This window comes from Scylla paramamosain, chromosome 36 (genome assembly GCF_035594125.1).
Source record: "Scylla paramamosain isolate STU-SP2022 chromosome 36, ASM3559412v1, whole genome shotgun sequence".
NCBI lineage: Eukaryota > Metazoa > Arthropoda > Malacostraca > Decapoda > Portunidae > Scylla > Scylla paramamosain.
In genome coordinates this window covers 6293199-6305765 of record NC_087186.1, presented here as the reverse complement: position 1 = coordinate 6305765, position 12567 = coordinate 6293199, and the positions used below count along the sequence as shown (strand labels likewise).

Below are 12567 nucleotides of genomic sequence, written 5' to 3'. Positions count from 1 at the left end.
GGTTAGGTCAAAGTCTCATGAAACACCTCTTTAACTCTTTGACTACTAATGACAGTATGAGGCCTGTTACTTGACGATCCCAATGTACTTTCACGGTGCATAAAGCGAAGCTAGACAATGTTAGACCTGCTTCATTGCTTCTTTTGCTGTCAGTGTTGTCCTTTTAGCTAACCTAACTAAACTTTTTTTTTTTTTTTTTATGCACAAGAGAGAAAAATCCAGGGAGAAACAAATTCAGGAAAGGAAAAGGCCTGCTAATTGTACCCTACCCTAAAAAGAAAGGAAAGGAAAAGAAAAAGAAAACGGAGGGATTCCAAAGGGGAGACAATGAGGTGATGAGGTTCGTTGAAATTCCTCTCGCTTGTTCTCAACTTGCATCATATTTTATTAAGAGTGAAGGAAATCATTAACAATCAAAGGGTCGACACTGAGCACTGTTTAACACACATTAACAAGCGAGTGGAATTATTATTTGTATTATTTTCTCACTGCATATATATCCTGCGGAACTCTTCTCTCATTGCCGTGTTCTTTTCATTTTCCCTCCGGTTCTGAAAGTGAACCAACGTCTATAACATTTTCACGCCTATATAGATAACCAGATGTATTATTATTTGCACTATTTTCTTGCTGTAAAGTTGTCTTCCCACACTCTGCTATCATTACCGTGTCTTCTTCTTTATCTTTTTTTCTGCGGTTCTGAAAGTAAAATAACATGTAGTACCACTTAACACCTTCTAAGTACTGACTGTTATTACCATTTTTATTTTATTACTGCAAATATATTCCACCTCACTCTCTTATCATTGCAGTCCTCACTTCTCCTCGGTCCTGAGAGTGGAGTAACACCCAGTACATACTCAGGCATTGTACACATCGACCCAAGTACTCGATGTGGATTTGTGTTTCCATGTTTTGCAGCGCCACGGCATCCTGCGCAGCGCGTTATCATTGCTGCGTCCTTTTTATCCTTGTCCCTGGTTTTGCGTTCCAAGACTCTCAAGATGAAACAACGCCAAAGAGTCTCTGTGTAGCTACGTGACCCGCCGCGCATCCCTCCTCCTCCTACTCCTCTTCCCCCTCCTCCTCCTGCTCATCCTGCTCCTCCTCCTCCTTCTCCTGTTCCTCCTCACCTAGATATACCTTCCCGATCAAGAGGATTACAGCCAGCATTTTGACTCCAAACAGAGGCTTCCTTTAAGTATGTGAGACGATGGCTGCGTGACTCTCTCTCTCTCTCTCTCTCTCTCTCTCTCTCTCTCTCTCTCTCTCTCTCTGGTAGCTATGAGAAGTCTTTTGTTCTTTTGTTTATACGTGAAAGCACTATTATTTTGCCCACTTTTTTTTATATACGTTTATAAATAGCAGTGTGTGTGTGTGTGTGTGTGTGTGTGTGTGTGTGTGTGTGTGTGTGTGGGTGGGTGGGTGGGTGGGTGGGTGTGTGCGTTAATGAGCAGGAGCAGCGGATATAAGTGGTTCTGTGTGTGTGGATGTGGGGTGTGGACAACAGTGTGCCTTAAGTGTGGCATTGTGTGGCGAGGGTGTGGCAGGGTGAATCTGGGGGTGTGGCAGGGTGTAGCTGGTGTGTGGCAGAGTGTAGCTGGGGTGTGGTCGTGGGTCTTAGTGTGTGGGTATGTGTTGTGTGTGGCTGTGCTGGCGTGTGGCTGTGTGTGGCTGTGGCTGTTAGTAGTGGTGGTGGTGGTGGTTGTGATGAGAGACCTTAACGCGTTCTCTCTCTCTCTCTCTCTCTCTCTCTCTCTCTCTCTCTCTCTCTCTCCTCTCTCTCTCTCTCTCTCTCTCTCTCAGTTGCTCGGCTGACAACACACAAGAGCGTCCTTCCCTCTCTTTTCTCTCCCCCTTTTTTTCCCTCCCTCTCCCCCTCCCCTCCTCTCTCCCCTCACTCCGTCACTAAGGTCATCGTATTTTCTTCTTCCAAGCGTTGCACACACACACACACACACACACACACAAAGAGAGAGAGAGAGAGAGAGAGAGAGAGAGAGAGAGAGAGAGAGAGAGAGAGAGAGAGAGAGAGAGAGAGAGAGAGAGAGAGAGAGAGAGAGAGAGAGAAATTAAATGAAAAAATTAAAGTATTATTATTATTATTGTTATTATTATTATATTATTATTATTATTATTATTAAATTATTATCATCATCATCATCATCATCATCATCATCATTTTATGCTTCGTAATGTGCGGCAAAAAACGTTACATTTCAATAAAACCGTAACTTCATTATAAGGTAACAGATCACGCACATGTAGGACAATAGCGGTTAAATAACAGTTCTTGGCAAGGAAAAAAAGTGAATACATATGTAGAAACAATCAACGAGTGGGGACATTAGTGGCAGGCAGTGTTACCATGCTCGAGTGTCCTTAGATGCCAAAAATTCCATGACAGGACTTGGTAACACAAAGGACAGGTCCACATACAAGTCAGCACATTGTAGTACATCTTGTATTGACGAGAAGCGGTCATTCCTGCCACTCCTCGTTCTTCAGGTGGATGTGCCGAGGGGAAAGTGAATGCTGAGGGAGGAGAACGTCGAGGAATGATTCAAGGGGAGACTGAAACACTGCCGGGCCGGGAGTAAGGGAAGAGTGTTTTTTCATCTTTTTTTTTTCTATTATATATATATTTTTTTTTAACGATGACTCTCTCTCTCTCTCTCTCTCTCTCTCTCTCTCTCTCTCTCTCTCTCTCTCTCTCTCTCTCTCTCTCTCTCTCTCTCTCTCTCACATATAGTCGTAGTCTAGTTTCCACTCAGAGAGAGAGAGAGAGAGAGAGAGAGAGAGAGAGAGAGAGAGAGAGAGAGAGAGAGAGAGAGAGAGAGAGAGAACTAACCTCTCGTCTAGAAGTTTCTTGTGTTGTGTAAGCGTAAATTATCTTCTCACATCTCATTTTTAAACTTCTCTTACTTTTTCTCCTCTAACAAGCAACAAGGAAGCCAACAGAAACTGTTTTCGAAAACCCGGAAAATTTTCAACTAAGTAGGACTGGAAAACTAAGCAGTACGTGTGGCGCAATGGTGAGTGTTGCGAGAGTCTGGCCTCGTGGCAACGGCGTTAATAGAATACAAGTTTATCTCTCGCGCATGTGTTCGTTTTATCGTGAAAGCATTTTGCATAATTATCATTGTTTCGCGGCAGAGCGTTGGAACACGGGGCGGGCTGAAGGGAATGAGGGCGAGGCTGTGATGTTTCGAGGAGGAAGCGAGGATACAAAATAAATAACAGTTAAAAAAAGAGGAAGTAGGTGAAGGAGAGCTCACAGGATATGAAGTGTGGCCACAGGGGCCCCACGCGACGCGGAAGTGCATGCCTACAATTCCCTGTCTTCCTTTCTCCCTCCCGGTTCTGTCCCAGCGAGTGGAAGTTCGCGGAGAAAAGAGTCGCGGTGGTGAACACTCCCCTTGAGGCACTCCAAGCCCAAGCTGAAGAGGTACATGGTAAAAAGATTTGAAAATAAAGAAAAAAACGAAGGAAAGAATGAAGGTGGTGTAGAAAAAGGAGTCAGAGGAGGAATCTGGCTGAGAGTTGAGGCGCCTGGGACTCCGAGGCACCATAGAGCCGGAGGGGAGCGATGTAGAGGGGGGTGGAGGCTCTGTTACTGTGGGCCCCTGTGACCTTGTCCCTGAATCAAGAGGCGGAGGAATGGCGGGAGATGTTAGCGGCAGCGGCGGCATCATGACGGGCTGCCGCGGTTTTTAGGGCGCGTTGGAGGTGATGCGGATGACGGGACGAAGGGATGGCGATGGGTGATGCGTAGTAGCGGTAGAGTTAAGAGGGGCACGTCAACGGAGGCGTGGGAAGACGTGCCAAAGATGCCCTGGGCGGTATATGGGAACTGGGAGGGTCAGGCGGTAGACACGTGGACGCTCCATATATAAGAAGGCGCGAGAGGCGGTGGAGGTCCTCAGTAACAAGCTGGAGAACCGTACAGAGACGGGCTTTAGACAGCGGCTCAAGTGGCGACTGTCCAACGTGGCCGACTTGTGTACCACCGCGTGTCTCTAGCTGTCTTCCCTCAGCCTCCTCACCATCAGGATTTCACCCGTTGCCGCCACTTCCACCAACACCTCTGGTAAGTTGCTCCAAAGTTCTTTCTCTCTCTGGAAATATTCGAAGTGTTGGTAAAGTTGCTGGTTCTTGCACATGTGATACTCTGGCTGTTGTAGGTGTTGCCTGCCAGCTGGAGGGAACTCTGGCATAAAGAACATGGACAGAAGGAGATATTAATGATAGAGAATATTAGTGATAGAGAAAACTGACATGTCCCTCGTGTCCTCCCTTCCAGGCACCAAGATGGCTTCCTTCTGCTGCCGCGCTACCACCCTCGTCCTCGTCTGTTCTTGCCTCCTGCTCCTCCTGCAGTAAGTGTTTCGTCCCTCACCACACTGCTTCATGACAACACAAGACTTCATTTTCATTCACTTTTGTATAACGAGTCGTTCTTCTCATGAGTAAGTTGTGTGTAATGTGTGTAATTGTGTGATTTGTTTTTCCCAGGGAGGCGAGCGGCGCCCCCCGCTGCGATAAGCACGACCAGGAGGCGCCCAAGAACTGCAGGTACGGGACAACCCTGGACTGGTGCAAGAACGGCGTGTGTGCCAAGGTGGGTGCCCCCTGTCTCCTTATTTTCATATACCTACAAGTATATGCATAACTGCATATACGTACACATACATGAATATATACCATAACTTTATTCATGTACACACACCACCACCACCACCATCACCACCACCATCACCACACTTGAAGCCATACACCCGTTGATTGAAGCACACGATCCTTGCAGGGTCCCGGCGAGACCTGCGGTGGGTACAGGTGGTCTGAGGGCAAGTGTGGCGAGGGAACCTTCTGCTCCTGCGGGATCTGTGGAGGATGCTCGCCCTTCGACGGGAAATGTGGCCCTACCTCCATCTGCTAGTCCACCCATCGCCACGCCCCGCCCGCCCCACCGCCCCTCCTCCATCTCCTCCACAGGCCGCCCCGAAGGAATACATCAGAGGACTTTAATTGCAGTTCATGGTATTGGGTCTCCTAGTCAGAGTCACGTCACAAAGTCACCACGGGGAATATTCAGTCTTGCCAGTCCTTCGTCACATCTTGGTGGTGCAGGGTGTTACCAATTCTAACCTCCATCTCTCTTTCCTCACCATTCGTAACCCAGACACTGTTACGATACATGTATTTTGCATTACTGTCTAACACTACTCACCGCTCACCCCCCGGCAGCGTCCACGCGCGGCGCCTGGGTGCTCCTCTCTGCGGCTGTCGCGTGGTGACCGCCAGGGTCACCGCCGCCGCCGCCGCCAAGTCATGATAGATTCCTTTATTATATCCTCATATACTCGCCCCTCTAACGCTAGTACGTATATGCTTGTGATAGTCCAGTACAAAATATTGTTAATCTTGAGGCAGCGAGCTAGTGAGGCGCCGGAGCGGGAGGAGGTTGGTGGCAGCGCCCAGTCATCCTTGCCAGGCGGCGCCACCACGCCTTCCTCCCGGGCACCATTCTTTGTTGCCAACCCTTCGGCGGGAAGATGGCGGGCCGGGAGGTGGTGTTCAGCGTTCTGGGAGGCTCACCTGTTTGTGCTAAATTTCACGCAGTCACGATTTTCCAGACAAGTATTGTTCTCATGACGTGTTTGTTGCCACCTGTCTGTATCTGAAGCATTCACTCCACTGATTGCAGACAGTGGGATTATTGTTTTGTAGTAATGCTTGTTGATCGGCTTGCATATCCGTGGCTGCGCGTCACACCTGAGCACACACCTGCCCGGCTCCACCTACACCATCACGCGCTCAGTGCAATTGTCGGGTAGTAAGAGTAAGAAGCCTGTGTTCATGGTAGGTTTTATTATCTATTGGTGTAAGTTTGACCTAAGATACCTGTCAGCTCGGAGATAAACTACTACTCTGTATGAGAGACTAAGTTTCCACCTGCGTGTTCTGTCTGAGGGCACCGGGGCAGCACACCTCACCTCACCTCACTTCATCTGTCCCCTGCCAAATCAACACCTGAAGCAATGCCCAGCAATAAAAGATTACTGTAACCGTTAGTCAAGGTGGGAGACAGGTGACAGATGAGCCCCTTGCGGTACCTGTGAATGTAGGCGGTACTTGGCTCACCTGTAGGGAGCACACGGGGCCCCCTGGCCGTACCTCCCCTTTTATAAGGAGGAACTTACAAAATGGTGCAATAAAAAGGAAACAGAAGGCAGTGATATGTATTTTATTATTTATATTATCCTCCTCCTCCTCTTCCTCCTCCTCCTCCTTGTAGTGTCGCCGCAGAGTGAGATGAAGACACGCCCATCGCTTGCTGGTTCTTCCACTCTCTTACAAATGATTCTTGGTATTGGCCGGTTATGGCTTGTAAGTGGAATGAGTCTTCTGTTATTGGTGGTGAAAGGTATAGGAAAATAATATTCTTCAATGTCATTCTTCGTGTGTGTGTGTGTGTGTGTGTGTGTGATGCCAACTCTTAGACGCATGAACAGGATGCACGGAGGGGTTCAAAAATCACACGGCTCGATACAGCTTCATAGAGACGCTTCGGAATATCGAATCACCTTGAAGCATTTGGTGAAGCAGTGAACCAAGAATATTGCGAACCATTTTGTTAACGCTTTGATTCACTTCCATAGGTAAATACAAAATGATTAAGAATGAATTGACAGAAGTTGCGAAAAAAATTAAACGGGGAGGAGGAGGAGGAGGTGGTGGTGGTGAGGAATGCCAACTATCTCATGAATTCACGGCTTCGGTGTCTCAAATAACGTGATGGTGTTCGGCAAGGTTGGAGTGGTAGAGGGAGGAACACACACACACACACACACATACAGGGGCGTAGAGGAGACACATGCTCGTGTGTGTGTGTGTGTGTTCCAGTTATCCTGTCTCTTGTCACTTCTGTGTTATGAGTGAGTATTGTCTGTCTGTCTTCCTGTCTCTCTCTCTCTCTCTCTCTCTCTCTCTCTCTCTCTCTCTCTCTCTCTCTCACACACACACACACACACATATCCATTGTTTAGGAGTCCCATCATGATTACCACCTGAACACCGGAAGTAGGTCACGGGGAGGACAAGACCTTACCTGTACACGCTAAATAGGCCACAAAACACCTGTCACGGCTGTTGGTGGAGGTGCGCCAGATGTTTGTGTTATTATTATTATTATTATTATTATTATTATTATTATTATTATTATTATTATTATTATTACTGTACTGCTACTACTACTATATTTATCTATATATTTACGATCTTTGTGTCAATTTTCTTTATATATTTACGTGTGTGTGTGTGTGTGTGTGTGTGTGTGTGTGTGTGTGTGTTTTGCGGGACAGGAAGGGAAAAACCAGAAGGAAACAAAGTATCAGTTCACTGCGCGAGTATATTTATTTATTTATTTATTTATTTTCTTCCTTTGATCTTTTTTTTTCTTACTGTCCTCCTCTTTTCCTATTTTTCCTTTATTTCCTTTGATCATACTCGTCTCTTTTTTTTTACGTTTTTCATCCTCTCTCTCTCTCTCTCTCTCTCTCTCTCTCTCTCTCTCTCTCTCTCTCTCTCTCTCTCTCTCTCTCTCTCTCTCTCTCTCTCTCTCTCTCTCTCTTCGTTCTGCTCTTTTTTCGTTGTGTTCTTTTTCGATATTTTTATTTCTATTTTTCTTTTTTATAGAATGAAGGGAATCAAATTAAGGTATTGAGAGGAAAAAAGTAAAAAAAAAAAAAAAAACCTGGAGACACATTTCGCTAAGTTTAGAAGAGAGAGAAACGATACACGAAGAGGAACAAGAGTGAAAAGTAAAGAAACAACAAAAACAAGACGCAAGAGTGTTTACATTTTTTCATGGGGAGAGGGTGTGAAGTTAAGGCCTTGAGGAACACCACTTGTAAATAACCCATGTTTATTGGAGTAGCAGGCCGCAGGAGGCGCAGGAGGGAGAGCTGTGAGGAGCCCGTGAGCCAAGTACCTCCTGCCAACCCGAGATACAAGGAATATTGCACGTGAAACCCATCCGGCCAACACTTGAAGCACAGTACACAAATATAAAAGCCTATTTCGTATAATAAATATGAGATTATAATATAGTAACGTATTATTGAGTAGTCAGGTATAAATAGTGGCGAGTCGTGTTGAATGAGACGGAGTATTGTTGTTGAGCGGGCGAGTGGATGACTGCTGGGGATATTTCGTGCGATGCGTCTTGAGAATGTAAATATAAATGGTACATTACAAAAGAAAGAAAACCTTTATGTCCTCTCTGGTTAGTATGATTACCTAGTACTAGCAGAAGAGACAGCACAGTGTAGTAATAATTATAAGGACGTAATCTTGAGTTGTAATATTTATGAACGGATTAATTTAAAGAATAAAAGGTCAATACAACATTGTGATTGGTTATAATTCAGAGTAAACGAACTGAAATGATAACAAATATATAATTTTGAGAAAATATCGCTATGAGCCGACAAATTAAAAGAAAAATATAAAAATGTAACATTGTGAATGATAAATGTTCTGAACAAAATATAAAGCTGAAGAAAATGCCAAACATCGCTTCTGAGCAAACGAAGTGAAACATGAAAACATAACATTGCAATGCATACTGGTTTTAGAATAACGAAAAAAAAAAAAAAACCTTCCCAACACGGGTTCATCATCCACTGAGAGTTACTGATCGCCACTAAACAGTCGTCTTAAATGTAACTATAACAGTTTGTTGTACATTGGATACTTTGTACTCAGCTATCACAAGCACGGATTATACATGGTGGTGCGTATACATGATGCATACTGGAAGACATACACTGACAGACGTACATCCGTTTTTGCATTTGCAGGCGTGATCCGATCTGACCTAACGTGTGACCCGTGACTTCTGTGACTCCCTATGTCACTCATATCGACTTGACGTGAGTGAATCAACACAGATTCCGCCACATGACTCCCTTGTGGTGGCGCGTTGATCAGTCAATCATTGTCAGTCTTGAGGCATGTGACACCCTGGTGAAGTCCCATCCACCTTCTTGCTTGGTGCGCGTGATTGGTCGCCGCTGCAGGGAGGGGAGGGGAGGCGAGGCTTATCTGACAATCTAAACTGAACGGGTCAAAACTTTCAAGCTCGGGTCACATTAGTCCTTCCGTTTCTCAATTTGAAACAGAATTTACTGATAAAGAGGAGAGGGGGAAGGAACAAAGGAACGGCATTTCTCCCTTAAAAACACCGTATATTATGACTATTTTAAGGGGCAAGGAGAGAAGAGAGGTTAGACGCCGTATCACTGGAAATGTTCTATACTTGAAGTAGTAAACAGGAATTGCTTAAGTGGAAACAATAATATTCCTATAATCTTGGGTAATTAAGGGTCAGGGATGTACTCTGTTGTCTTGCAGCTCGGAAACAACATGAGTGGGATGGGAGAGTGGGAGTTTGAGGAGCATGGAAACTTTAGTGGTGAAGGACGGTGAGAGTGAGTGATGATTGAAACTGAAAATAGGAAGGGAATGGGTGCTGGTGGGGCGATGGGGTATATGGCAGGGTGATGATAGGGTGCTGACAGGGTGATGAGAAGGTGTTGATAGGATGATGAGGTGTCTGGCAGAGTGATGACAGGGTGACGACAGGGTGACGGGGTGTAGGATGACAGGATATTTGGCAGGGTGCTGACAAGGTGACGGGGTGTTTGGCAATGTGTTGATAGAGTGACGGCCGCTTAGCAGAGTTGAGCATCGTGGCAGGAGGCGTCGAAGGGAGAACAGCCCCTGCATCGCCCACACTCGCAATACGTGCCCTCGCCGCAGATGCCCTCCTCTCTTCTGTACCCTCCGCAAGTCTCCCCGGGGCCCTGAAACGGAGGCGCAGACACGTCAACATTGGGGAGGAGGAGGAAGAGGAGGAGGAGGAGGAGGAGGAACGTACAGAAGGAAAAACCAGCCTCTAACATAATTTACGAGCCAGTTTGTGATAAGCTGCACTATCTAGTCTAAAGATGTAGGATAATAAAGATAAAAGGAGGAGGAAGAGGAGGAGGACAAAATATACGGAAAGGGAAAAGAAGCAAAAGTGTATGATGAGAAGGATAAAAAGGACGAAAATTAGGAGGTTGAGGAAGCTGAAAAAAAGTATGAGGAAAATATGACGAGAAGAGGAAGTGGAGAAAAGAACATGAAAAGAGATAAGATGAACGAAGACTGGCAAAACAAAGAGAGAAATAAAAACTTTCACTGATATACCATTTTCCACAACCACACATAAAAAAGGAAAGAAAAGGTCACAGCACACGCACCTTGGCACACACGCCGTTGCTGCACCAGTCCAGCGCCGTGCCATACTTGCAGTTCTTGGGCGGAGGCTGATCATACACGCTGCATCGGGGGATGGCGCTCCCTTTCCTGGTAAAAAAAAAAAAAGGTGAGTTAATTCAAATTTCATCAAATACCAAAATATCACAGAATTTTCAAAAAAGAAAAGTTGAATATATGATGAAAATTTACTATAGTAGTCTTGTTATTTTTCGAACTTTCAAGTAATTCACCGTCACTCTTCAATGAATACTAAAAAATAGCGCAGAAATTTTAAAAACAGGCGTAGGCAGATGTACAATGAATGATGATTGTTTGGAGTTAGCTTTGCTTTAAAGTCCTACTGCTGGGAATACAAGACGCAGGGTACTTACTGCAGGAGGAGCAGCAGCAGCAGGAGGCAGGAGGCGAGGATGAGGGTGGCGGGGCGGGCGCGGGGTGTCATGGCGGCGGTGCGAATCTGCCGGAGGAAGAAACGTGTAACTTACAATGAGGGGAAAAAGATGAAATTTTTTCTCTTCTCCTTCCTGGAGAGAAAAAATGTAAAGGTGAAGTAATAAGAAAACTAAAGACTTCAAAAAGCTAATTATATTTTAAAGGTAAAACTGTAATGATCATTACTTGTTGATTGATTTCGGCTGATGTCACTTTCTCTTTTCAGGAATCGTTACGTTACACTGAAGTGTGGCTGAAGTTAGCAGAACGTAACACTGTGACACTCTGGTGACACTCTGGTGACGGAGAGTGCATTAACCAGCACGGCACCTTCGTCAGCGCCACCAGCAGGCAAGGAGCACAGAGGCGGTGAGTGAAGCGTGGTGCAAGTCAGACAGCAGGATTGTAATCTGCTTTACTGCTTGTTGGAACTTTCGCCTTACGCCACAGATTATTCCGGGCTGTGGTGTGTGTGTGTGTGTGTGTGTGTGTGTGTGTGTGTGAGTTAGTTTACCGAAGATCTTGTAGAATGCAGAGGGAGGAGGAACGAAACAGTGTCTAAGAGGTGAGGGGCGTGGGTTGAGGTGTGTGTGTGTGTGTGTGTGTGTGTGTGTGTGGAGAATGCGTGTGTCACCAACTTTAAATGAACAACCTACCAAGTGCAGCCTGGCGGAGGGAAGAGTGTGTCCCGTATAGGTGAGCGATGCAGAGGCGCGTGGCGGAGGCAGAGTGTCAGGGCGCGCGGCGAGCAGGCAGGCAGGCAGGCTGGCGGGCTGGCGGGCTGGCTGGCTGGCTGGCGGGCAGGCGAGCGGCAGACTCAGGAGGGGGAAAAATCAAGTTGGTTAGCTCAACTTGCCCACTTTCCAACCCTCTCTCTGCTACTCCTTCAAGATCTTTACTGACGACCTGCAGTAGCATCAGCAGCAGTATATATAAGGGGTGTCCACGTGCTCACTGGGTGACTTGGGGGGCGGCGTAGGACCCTCTGACACCTTGACACTCGCGGTCTTCCCCCGGCAACACGGGCCAGTAAGTCGTGAACGTTTATCCCACTCGGGGCTGAGGGTGGGGCTTTGTTTGGGGCGCCACCGGGTTGTTGTTGGGCGGCCTCCCCTCTCCTTCCCACCCTAGACCCCGCTCCCCCCTCCAGGGGAACAGGATGTGGGGTAAGAGGGGACTTGAGGGGAGTGAGGGTGGGGAAGAAAGATCAGTGGAGATGCAGCGGCCTCATATGGCTTAATTCGAGGACTTCAGAGGGGAACGCTAGACCTTCGTGACTGACGCTCGGAATCCGCTTCTTGAATCTGAGGATGCGGCTGTTTTGCGTCTTTATTCTTGGGTTTTTGATTTCCCTTGAGTCTTGGCGCGCCCACGCCGCGCAGTCACCGCCCTGGCGCCCTGAAGCAGGTGACTGTCGGCTGGAAGAGTAACCACCATAGGGTAATGAGGGGAGAAAATGAATTAGTGAAATGGATGGATGATACAAAAGGGACGCAACAACCGCAAAAGAAAGGGAGAGGAAATCGAAATGACACTTGTTAAAGAGAACCAATAACACACCAATCGAAGAAGGAAGACGGTAAACAATCAAATGCTAGTCAGTGAAAGAGGGTGAAAGTAAACATTTATTGTCATTATTTTTCATAATTATTATTTTTTTCATATCTCAACCACTCATTTATACGTAAAAAAAGAAAAAAAAGGAGTGGTGTTATTAAGGGATTTAAACGAATGATGAATTGGCAGCGAAAAAGATGTAATGAGGATGGGAGAACACGTGTTGGAGTGGGAGACAATGTGGGTGGC

At 46.4% G+C, this 12567-nt stretch overlaps 2 protein-coding genes across 2 annotated transcripts; one reads left to right on the top strand and one right to left on the bottom strand.

Moving 5' to 3' along the window:
• Positions 1 to 3893: 3893 nt before the first annotated feature.
• On the top strand, positions 3894 to 6235 carry LOC135090756 (neuroparsin-A-like). Its single transcript, XM_063987810.1, has 4 exons — positions 3894 to 4090; positions 4304 to 4379; positions 4516 to 4621; positions 4808 to 6235. The coding sequence occupies exons 2-4, from the start codon at positions 4312 to 4314 to the stop codon at positions 4937 to 4939; spliced, it is 306 nt and encodes a 101-aa protein (XP_063843880.1). The 5' UTR covers positions 3894 to 4090; positions 4304 to 4311; the 3' UTR covers positions 4940 to 6235.
• Positions 6236 to 7913: 1678 nt separating this feature from the next.
• LOC135090755 (neuroparsin-A-like) lies at positions 7914 to 11770 on the bottom strand. The gene is made up of 4 exons (XM_063987809.1): positions 11418 to 11770; positions 10701 to 10786; positions 10311 to 10416; positions 7914 to 9869 (listed from the first exon to the last, which is right to left on the bottom strand). Exons 2-4 carry the CDS (start codon positions 10769 to 10771, stop codon positions 9738 to 9740), a joined length of 309 nt encoding a protein of 102 aa, XP_063843879.1. The 5' UTR covers positions 10772 to 10786; positions 11418 to 11770; the 3' UTR covers positions 7914 to 9737.
• Between the last annotated feature and the right edge of the window lie 797 nt (positions 11771 to 12567).